Genomic DNA, 10,236 nt, shown 5'->3' with positions numbered 1-10,236 from the left:
AGTAGGGCATTTTTATTATTGTATTTTACACCCTTAAATTTATATCCATAAAAATTTGAAATTGTCTCCACTGGTATTATGAAAAAATCCCTCTATATAAATTTGCCCTCCTCATATGAATTTCTAGATCCGTCTCTGGTAATTATGACTCACAAAAATGTGAGTCATTATTATCAATGAAGACACTTAATTTGAAATGGAGGGAATATATAATAGGGTTAAATGCAAAAAAAAATCGCTAAACTATTGGCTAATTAGTAACAAACCCCCCTGAACTACAAAAATTGCAAAAAAACCCCCTGAATTATTATTTTTGTTGCAGATGACCCCCATACGGCAATGGCACAGGCAGAAACTCGCAGTTAAAATGCCACGTGCGCTCACGTGAGACACAATATTTGCTTTAATGACTATAATGCCCTTATAAGGGCAAAAATACTCTATTGCCCCTGTTGTAACTATTACAAGCAAACAGATCTCGCACCCAAACAACTCTATATGCACACACATACATACATACATACATATATGTGTGTGTGTGTGCGCGCGCGCGCGCACTGTTTATCTTCTTCACAAGGCATCCATTCTGATAAATAAATAAATAAATAAATAACTTTTTGAAATGAACCCCCTCTATTTGGGTTAGTTGTGCTTTGTGTTAATATATATATATATATATATATATATATATATATATATATATATATGTTGTGTGATTTTGCATACATATATGATATATGTGTCGTGTATGGATGCTTGTCTCTTTCTTATGGAACCCTGTTACACCCAAACACGCCCTTTCTGGTTACTGTTCATCTTCCTCTTACTGTGACCTAAACCCCTCTCTCTATCTGTATAATATGTATTTTTTAGTTTTTCAATTCAATGACTGAACAGTTCTGAAGATTTATAGAATAGTAATTCAATTCAGTATAATTATTCCTCAATTCAAGTGATTCTCTATTTCTAACAATTCAGCTACTATGAAATCTGAATTCATGAGAATTCCAATTAGGATATATATAAGTAACTAGAGTTTGTGATAGGAAATTTTTTAAAGAACCCACAAGGAATCTCGATTTCATCATCTTAATGATTGAAAAAAGAAATCCTGTGAACAGCACCTGCATGTACCTCAAAAGCTGTGAATCATAGGACGAATTGTGACAAAAAATTTGAATTTCTTTCAAAACCATCCAATAATCTAATCATACAAACAAAACCCATTAATCAAATGGAATTATTATTTTTTTAAAAAAAAAAAGGTTCTGTAGCCCAACCCAGTATTGCAACCCAGGCACAGAACCAAATCGCCGCCATTTTAGCACCACCACTGAAGTTTCGCCCTCGTATCGATCAGAATCACTTCTCGCCGCCGCAGTGCACTACTTCATAGTTCATTCAACGCCGGTGGGTTCCTTCCTTGCTGCTGTCCTTGCATTGCCTGTTTGTCAGATCTGTAACAGATACAGCACCACCACCGTCGCCGCTGCCACAACAGCACCACCACCTCCTATCCATAGTGATCTGTCTCATCCTCTGACCTCAACCCCCGTCGCTGTCGCTACAACAACATCACCACCTCCTATCCATGGTGATCTGTCTCATCCTCCGACCTTAACCCCCGTCGTTGCCGCTACAACAGCACCACCACCTCCTATCCATGGTGAATCGTCTCCTCCCTTGACCTCACCCCCCCAAGTTGCCGCTACACCACCACCACCACTAAATCCATCTCCTTCTCCGACTTCAACCCCCGTCGCTGCCGCCATAACATCACCATCACCTCCATTTTCTCCCAAATTTTAGATATATACCTTATGTGTATATATATATGTGTGTGATATTATATATATATATATATATATATATGTGTGTGTGTGTGTGTGTATGTATGCGTCGTTGTAGATAGTGCGTTTAGTCCGTGAGGTTTAAGGGGTTATGGATTGAAACTACGCTGTTTTATAGCAATGGTTAAATAATCTTTTACTCTTTTCAACAAGTTATTGGGGTAAACTGTAATAAAATAATAATTTAGGAAAATTTTTTATAATTCAGGAAAGTTTCTTGAAATACTTTAATAATTTAGGAAATTTTTTTTGCATTTAACCCTGTATAAAATTCTTAAAATCTGTGTGTGTTACTTTCACACAATACGGAGTACTCTAATTAAATCAAAAGCTAGGGGTTGTCACACCATGAAGTGACTAGACACTTCTATAATTCTACGTTGGCAGCTAAATCAATTATAGCCAGGAGTAACTTCGAATGGCCACAGCATAATGGTTAAAAAAAACCAGTAAAAAAAAGTTTTACCTGACGTATTTCCAGACTACTTTACCAGTCAACACTGTCCGCCACAACACTTAATTTCGTGGCTTTGGGACTACAGTACCGAGATTGCAGAGGCTGCAATGGTCAGTGAAGGTCTGCTCTTGCTTTAAATGCTATGACCTTCACTATAGCATAATGAAAATATAGGTCTTTGCTTTTTATAGAGTATATATGTATCATGTATGTATATTTATTCCCTCTTTCCCAAAAACCAAAAAAAAAAAAAATGTGAAGTCTCAATTCCAAAAAAAAAAAAAAAAAAGTTGTCAATTTTTGTTGTCTTCATATGTATCTCGTCCTTTATCTCGTCAAAGTACCTTATTTCCATCATTATCCTTTATTTTTTTAAAAAAAATTCAAACTTTGTAACTATATATATTTAAATTAAAAAGAATAATTTGATAATTTTAAAAGAGGATAATGCATTAATTACATATTTTCTTAAAAAGTTATAAAACCAAAGATGAACAACTAATAAGGGCCATAGTTAGTAGCATCGGGAATTTATTAACTCTTTCCCTATTATTTATGATTTTTAATGTTAATCATATTCATTTATATGATTTTAATTAATAATATATTATATGAAAATACATTCATCTTTAGATAATATTTTATGCACATGCCTTGGGCTAGTATGTAAATATTAAAATAGTTTAGCTCAATGGCTAGGACTGCAATACGGGCGGGTTGGACGGGCTTGGCACTCATCTCGGGTTAGGCCTATATAGAAAATCTTCAACCTAAGTTCAACTCGAACCTGCCTTAAGCCTGAGCCGAGCTGCCAGAGACCAATCCACCTCAGAAGAATTTGTGTGTAAAAAATAAATCAATTAATGGTACACCCCTAACCGAGATAGAAAATCTGTATAAAAAATAAATCAATTAATGCTACACCCATGACTTAAATCTAGAACCTTAAGCATAAATTTCAAGCACACTATCAACTTAGCTATTACACTTTTATGACTTAAGTATAATTATAAATATATATAATTTTTTGAATATTACCTAAACCCATAAAAATTCGAATTAGGCTAGAATTATTTTGAATTGGGCCCGCCGCCCGAGCAGCGCTAGCAATGGCTGTTTACATACACAGAGGTCCAACAAACAAAACAAAAGCCCCAAAACAAAGTAAGCTGCATAGGCTAAAACCCAAAAACTCAAGCGAATACTTTGAACTCACGAGAGAGAAAAGAAAATAACTCTCTGGGTCTCTATGCCTAGGAAAACGTACTATTAACAAGTAGCGCTTTCGTGTAGGGATGGCAACGGGGCGGGTTTGAAGCGGGTTTTCCTAAATCCTACACCGTCCCTTTTAATTTTTATCAAGTCCATGCCCGCCCCGAGACCCTCGACGGGTTGAATTTTCATGTCCAGCCCCGCCCCATTGGGAAATACTGTGTCCCCGTGCCCGCTCCGCTAATAAATTTTTTTCTCCCACTTTTTGGAACTTAAGCTCCTGCTATTTGAATGTGGAAAGTCTGGGAATGATACATCATAAATGAAATTATGTATCCCAACAAAAAAAAAAAAAAAATAACATGCACATAACATAATTCGGATAACATAATAAACAAAAATAAAAGTTTAATACAACTAAATCACAAAAAGTTCTAAACTCCAACTTCCACCATAACCAAAACAAAAACAAATTTAATACCAAGTTTACATACATATATATATATATATATATATATATATATAAAATATAATATAATATAATATAATATAATTATATGCTTAACAGGGCGGGGCGGGGCGGGGCGGGGCCCCTAGGATATATATACTGAACCCTTATCTGCCCCGTGACTCGCGATGGGTGCAAAATTTGTATCCATACCTTTCCTAACGGTATAAAAAGTGTTCCCATATCTGTTATTGATGGGGCAGGACGGTAAAAATTGACATCCCTCCTTTGGTGGACAGCGAGTGCCCTCCAATTAATCCCTGTTTCAACACTTCCCTTCCGTAACTCACTTCCCTTTCCCTTTCACGGTTGTAACTTTAAAAAGCTTCCAGGCTCAAATTTTTGTACTTATTCATTTCACTTTTTCCTTCGCCCTCCGGGGCGGGGCGGGGCCCCTAGGATATGTATACTGAACCCTTATCTGCCCCGTGACTCGCGATGGGTACAAAATTTATATCCATACCTTTCCTAACCGTATAAAAAGTGTTTCCATATCTGTTATTGATGGGGCAGGACGGTAAAAATTGACATCCCTCCTTTGGTGGACAGCGAGTGCCCTCCAATTAATCCCTGTTTCAACACTTCCCTTCCGTAACTCACTTCCCTTTCCCTTTCACGGTTGTAACTTTAAAATGCTTCCAGGCTCAAATTTTTGTACTTATTCATTTCACTTTTTCCTTCGCCCTCCCCTCCTCTCCTCTCACTCTTTCATTTCCTCTTTGATTTCAAATCTAAGGTTTCTACTTCCTTTTTTCATCTTCACGTGTCCAAACACAAACACAGATCCATAACAGTTTCTGTAAAATGTTAGTTGAGCGATCAATTGCTTCAGAATTTCTACATCTTCCCAAAAAGTAAGCTCTGTGATATGTTTGTCACAATGAAATTGGATCCAAATTAGGTTATTGGTTTCTTTTTTTACTATCTCGTGTCAGTATTTTGGTACCTTTGGGATTTTCCCTGGGCTTCCGTTATACTACACATGCAACTCTTGTGGTGCATAAATTTCTTCAAATAGTGCAAGATTATTATATAGTTTTTTAACCTAAATATCAAGGTCTGACATGAATTGTTATGATAATGAAAAACGCATAACCAGAAGAAGGAAGAAGTCACAAATGCTTGGTCCTTCACCGCCCGAACCAGTTTCGCCCACCTACAAACGCCGCAAAGGTCGCTCATCGGGTTCTGGCCGGGTACAGCTCGGTATGTATTTCTCTTAATTATCAGTAATTTTGTATGCTACATTATGTTCTATGTACACATTCCGCATATACATGTAAAAAATTTTGATTAAAAAAAGTTACTATGAAATTAGTGGGATCTACATACATGTATTTATTGTTAATTTGTGTTCCTTACCTTGTTTAGCCTTTCTATTCATTAATATATACTGTATATTTTTTATAAAAAAAATAGAAAATTTTGTGAGCTACGAGGAGTCAAACAGCATGCCTCCAAAAAAAAAAAAAAAAAATCTCCAACTAAGCTAAAAATACACTTGTGATATAATTTAGTTATAAATAAATATATTCTTTTCGGGCTGTTTGGGCTTCATATGATATCAACCCAGCCCAGACCGAATTTAATTCGGGCTCAGAATATCTAGCCCAGGCCCACTGCCCAAACCCTGAAATTTTTGGGGGGTTAATTCAGGTTGGGCGCGCCCGAGTTGCATATTTGTTAGGAGTATATGATTGCCGGAATTCTTCTATTATTTGTCTCCAGCCTTGTAAGGGTATGCGCCTCTTCACGGTTGATGTGTCATAATATAGTTGCAGTACATGAAAATCACTTAAATCAATTTGACCCAAGTATAATGGAGTTAACCGATATTACATTTGTTTAACTTTTCTTTTATTTTTAAAATATTGAAATCCTAGATATTATGACACATCAACTATAAGAAAATAAATATCTTAAACAAGTCAGCTATAAGGAGATAAATATTTCATATACATAAGCTATAAGGAGATAAATATTTCCTTATAAGGTTGGAGGCAATGTTATGAGATCAACCATTGACATTGGATGATTGTTGAGTTATTTATTTATTTAATTTTATTAGTAAAATTTGATTGTAATATCGTAAAGAAGAATTATCCCTATCAAAGAAAAAGTCACAATCTTGAAATTATTGCATATAATTATTTTGTAAATTTCTTATTTTTTATTATTTGGTTAAGACTAGTTTTTTGGTGTCTTATTGGTAATATTTGTGTATGTGATTTTCTTTTACTTTTTTCTAATAAGAGAGGTGTTACTATATGTGTGGCTAGAGTAAAAATTCGTCCCCAAGTGTGTTGATCATAATATCCTAGTAAGTAAGTACTAAGCACTGATACTGCTTTTTCCTTTTATTCTTTCGGCATAAAAATGTGGTTATTCGTGACACTAGACCCCAATTACCCCAAAAGGGTAACTTTTAGAGAGGGCGCAACTTGTTCAATGCTGTCAATTATAATTATTAGGGTGACATTGAGAATTATTATTTTAGTACGATGTTAAACTTGCATTATTCTTTATTAAATGTAGTTTTGTTCCGGTTTTTGGTTGTATGTGTCTAATTAGTCATACTTAGCTAAAAAATACAAATAAAAACTAGGAAGCGTCTAATCAGCCATGGCATTTGACTAATGCTTCTTCTACCGTAATACTAGTGCAGCATAAAAAGTTTTTTAAGTGATATGTATTTTTCTCTTAGGCCATATTGTCATTTGATTCACCGGTGTGTCCTTCTGTTCAGGTTTATATTGATATGACAAACAGCTGAGAAAAAACAAGTGGTGTGTTATTTATTTAACTTCAATGTAGAAGTCTTGTTACAACAAAAACAAATTTGTTAAAATTCCTTGTGGGTTTTGTTACTGATGCGTGGTGTTTGCTAAGAGATGAGTTAGACTTTGAGATTTTTTGTCTGTCAAATTAATGCCTGGGCCGTTTTTGTTTGTATTTATAAATGACTACCCTGTTTATCATCCTCTGCTAACTCGTTCCAATTTCATTCTGCTTTGGTTCTAGTTTGGTTTATTCTTTGAAATACTTAATAATTTTTCTTATTCCAGCTCGAGCTTCAGCGGATTCATCGAGCAGGTCATGCAACGGGACCATTGTTTATATTTCTCCATCTCTCCAATCAAATGGTAATAATCAATCGGAACCTTTACAATTTGGCGAACAAGTTATTCATGTAAATACATCACCAGTCATTCTCCAGAATAAACAGCATAGCCAGAACATGAAGATAGAGTCCCAAGATGTTGCTGTTAATGATCAGCCAAGTACTAGTTGTGTTCAGGAAGTCCAAGGTTCCCCAATTCATGAAGTTCAACTATCAGTCAACTATCCTCAGTGCAGCCGTGAAAATGAGGGAGCTAACACCAGAGCTAAACACCCATCAAGTAGCACATCACGAGCAGACTCCAATGTTGTGAACCAGAGTCTAGTCCCGATTTTTCAAGCAATAATGGACAAGCACGGGGATATTTCTAAAAATTGCTCACTGGAGTCCGAATACATGCGGACTTCTGTCCTGATAGGAATATGCAAGATTGTCCAAGAACTTCAGAGAATTGGACTGACAGAATTGGACTGCAGCCGCATGTCTGCCTATTCTTCTATTTTGAAAGACGCCGAAAAGATGAAAGTTGATGTGAAATGGCTGCAAGAGAGACTTGATGAAATCGAAGAAGTGGTACAATCAAATGTGGAGGCTAAGAGATTAACAGATATAAAGACTCAGTGCATGGAACAGGTTGAGGGTATGAAAACAGAAGTGCAGAATCTTATGTCTGAAATTGAAGCAAAAGAACGTCGATTGGAACAGAAGACACTAGAGATTGAAGAGCTGAACGATACCATCAGAGACAAGACTGCTGTATCCCAGCGGTTCGAGGGCAAGTCTTTGTTGGACGGGCTTCTTTAGATGCACCTGGATGGTGTCTCTCTTTTGACTCATCTTTTGGTTATATTTTGAATAGTTTTCTTCCATGTTTTTGACTCATCTCATGGTTAGAGCTAGGTATTCTAGAGGGAAAGGGGAAGCAGGGACAGTAGGAGGACTTGTGTTTTTAAATTTTTGGCATGACATTTCCCTCATCTATTGAACACAATCAGTTTTTGAATTGATCCAGTGGAATCAGAGTTGATCAAACAGAAATTAACTATGACCCTGATATCCTTTTTGAGACTCTTGGTTCATCTATTTTATTCCTATGTAGTCTTGGTATTGTATATTTGTTCTATGTGAATTAACTACTAATTTCTTCATTCAACTGTCAGATTTTTTTTTTTTTTTTTTTTTGGACACTTAGTAGGTATAGTGAATTGCTAGACTTGTGAAAGTTTACGATACCCTGGGATTACTGAACCCCCGAGGTTTTCAGCCATTGGATGTGGTGGTGGGACTTACTTGATGGATGATTCAATGACCAAGGGTATGGTTTCAAAGCACATTCGGTTACACAATTTACTGCTTTATCACTTTGATCGAGGCGAGAGAACGAACAAAGTATATCACTTTGATCGAGGCGAGAGAACGAACAAAGTATTTACTGCGAGTATCACTACTCAATACTAGTTTAGCTTCATATACTTGTCACCTTAAAATTGAAATGCATTCTTATTGATAATTATTTGTTCCTTTGATAACCTTAATTTGCTCGCAAGTTATATCTCTGGCAGACTGGCACTTGCAGTTTTACATGTAATCTTGTGGATTTGAATAATTCAATTGAGATATTTTTTGGACATTAATCAAAGTTTGATTTGGTAGTTATCTTGAAGTTAGTTAAGTCTTGGACAAATATCAAGCCACTCATTTCTATTATTTCTTTACTGAAGTCCATAAATTTTCATTTATATTCACATTATGTTTTTTTTATTTATTTGGTGGTGTGTGGGTAAATCAATAAATTACATAACAAAGGGACAAAAGAATACAGAGGGGAGGCCCAGTAGCTCCTCAACAAAGGCCCAAAGCCAGAAAAGCCCAGCCCACACCCTAACTAACTATAACAGCAACTACAGAGCACTTTTGTAATAGTGTGTTTGTATTATTCAATCAAAACAAGAAAAAAGAAAAGAATACAGAGGGGGAGTAATAACTTCATTTATCCCTCTTGCACTCCATTTGAATTCCTTATTAAATAAAATGATAAAATTATCTTTCAAAAGTGGGGTGTAAATATATTTTGAAATAATGGACACAAACCAAAAAATTCTTTTCATCTCCTCCCTAATTAGATTTCTCAGTGATCATTTATTACTGAGTTACAACTACGAAAATAAATTAATTCAACCTAATTCTTTTTCAAACGAGTTACACTCAGTTGACAATTTCAACCCAACCTCAAATTGGGATCAAGTAGGTTTTTTAGATCTCTCAGACTCAAATATGATACTTATTATAGAGTATTATTAATATAATTATTTAAATATTAGTAAGTATAATGTAACCTAAGTAAACACAATCAACACGAACTTATTAAGTAATGTAATTTAGCGGTGCATCTTCACCTGTTAAAGTAGATGATTAATAGTCAAATCTCCATATGAGCAATATATGAATATGATGGATGCATGAGTTTATTGTCAATTTTTTTTCCAAAAATAAATAGAACCTAACTCAAATTTTTTTTTAAATTTTTTGAGGTCAAATAAAAGTTTAGTTGGACTCAAAATTGAATAGAAAGGGATTTTATAAAATTATATGATTTAGTGATACTTCTTCTACTAGGAAAATTGAACTCACATTGATTCCCTTAATTCCAAAAATAAAGATGCAAACTAAGAGCAGTTTGCGAAAATGGCCCAAAATTTGGAGGCCGCTTGCTCCAATGGGAGATGGGAAAAGTGGGCCACCAATTTGTGATAGTCAAAGAAGTCGCCAAAAAGGGCAATTGGGAAGGCGATTGGGGCTCACTTTTTGTGGGCCCATTTTTTTTTTTTTAATTTTTTAATTTTTTAATTCAGTCTCATAATATTGTACCAGTCCAAAACACTGTTCCTAAGGGCATGTTTGACTAAAATAAAAGTTACAATTCATATTTTTGGCTTACTTTAGTCTCTCTCTCTTTTTTTTTTTTTCCTCAAAATAATTGAATCAAAGAGCCGTTAAGGCACTGTTTGGCTTTTTGGGACAAATAAAAAAATTTAAAAATTAGAAAAAGTGATTTTTTTTCATTTTCAAAATTTTCAATGTTCCTATT

At 35.0% G+C, this 10,236-nt stretch overlaps 2 protein-coding genes across 2 annotated transcripts; both read left to right on the top strand.

Moving 5' to 3' along the window:
* Nucleotides 1–339: 339 nt before the first annotated feature.
* LOC132309839 (lysine-rich arabinogalactan protein 19-like) lies at nt 340–1,809 on the top strand. The gene is made up of 2 exons (XM_059808102.1): nt 340–361; nt 1,298–1,809. The coding sequence occupies exons 1-2, from the start codon at nt 340–342 to the stop codon at nt 1,807–1,809; spliced, it is 534 nt and encodes a 177-aa protein (XP_059664085.1).
* A 2,907-nt stretch (nt 1,810–4,716) lies between these two features.
* LOC132310402 (uncharacterized) lies at nt 4,717–8,735 on the top strand. The gene is made up of 2 exons (XM_059808576.1): nt 4,717–5,233; nt 7,093–8,735. Exons 1-2 carry the CDS (start codon nt 5,092–5,094, stop codon nt 7,950–7,952), a joined length of 1,002 nt encoding a protein of 333 aa, XP_059664559.1. The 5' UTR covers nt 4,717–5,091; the 3' UTR covers nt 7,953–8,735.
* The last annotated feature ends 1,501 nt before the right edge of the window (nt 8,736–10,236 follow it).

Source organism: Cornus florida, unplaced genomic scaffold (genome assembly GCF_030987335.1).
Source record: "Cornus florida cultivar Cherokee Brave unplaced genomic scaffold, ASM3098733v1 CherokeeBrave_3.0.0_Hap2_Chr05, whole genome shotgun sequence".
Lineage (NCBI taxonomy): Eukaryota > Viridiplantae > Streptophyta > Magnoliopsida > Cornales > Cornaceae > Cornus > Cornus florida.
The sequence above is the reverse complement of the archived record's forward strand: the minus strand, read 5'-3'. Positions and strand labels throughout refer to the sequence as shown.

What these genes read in the sequence shown, in the direction of transcription:
- LOC132310402 (XM_059808576.1), top strand. Translation starts at nt 5,092, where the DNA reads ATGAATTGTTATGATAATGAAAAACGCATAACCAGAAGAAGGAAGAAG. An exon ending in TTCTGGCCGGGTACAGCTCG is followed by an intron (nt 5,234 to 7,092) that starts GTATGTATTTCT and finishes TTCTTATTCCAG; the next exon opens with CTCGAGCTTCAGCGGATTCA.
- LOC132309839 (XM_059808102.1), top strand. Translation starts at nt 340, where the DNA reads ATGGCACAGGCAGAAACTCGCA. An exon ending in GGCACAGGCAGAAACTCGCA is followed by an intron (nt 362 to 1,297) that starts GTTAAAATGCCA and finishes ATTGCAACCCAG; the next exon opens with GCACAGAACCAAATCGCCGC.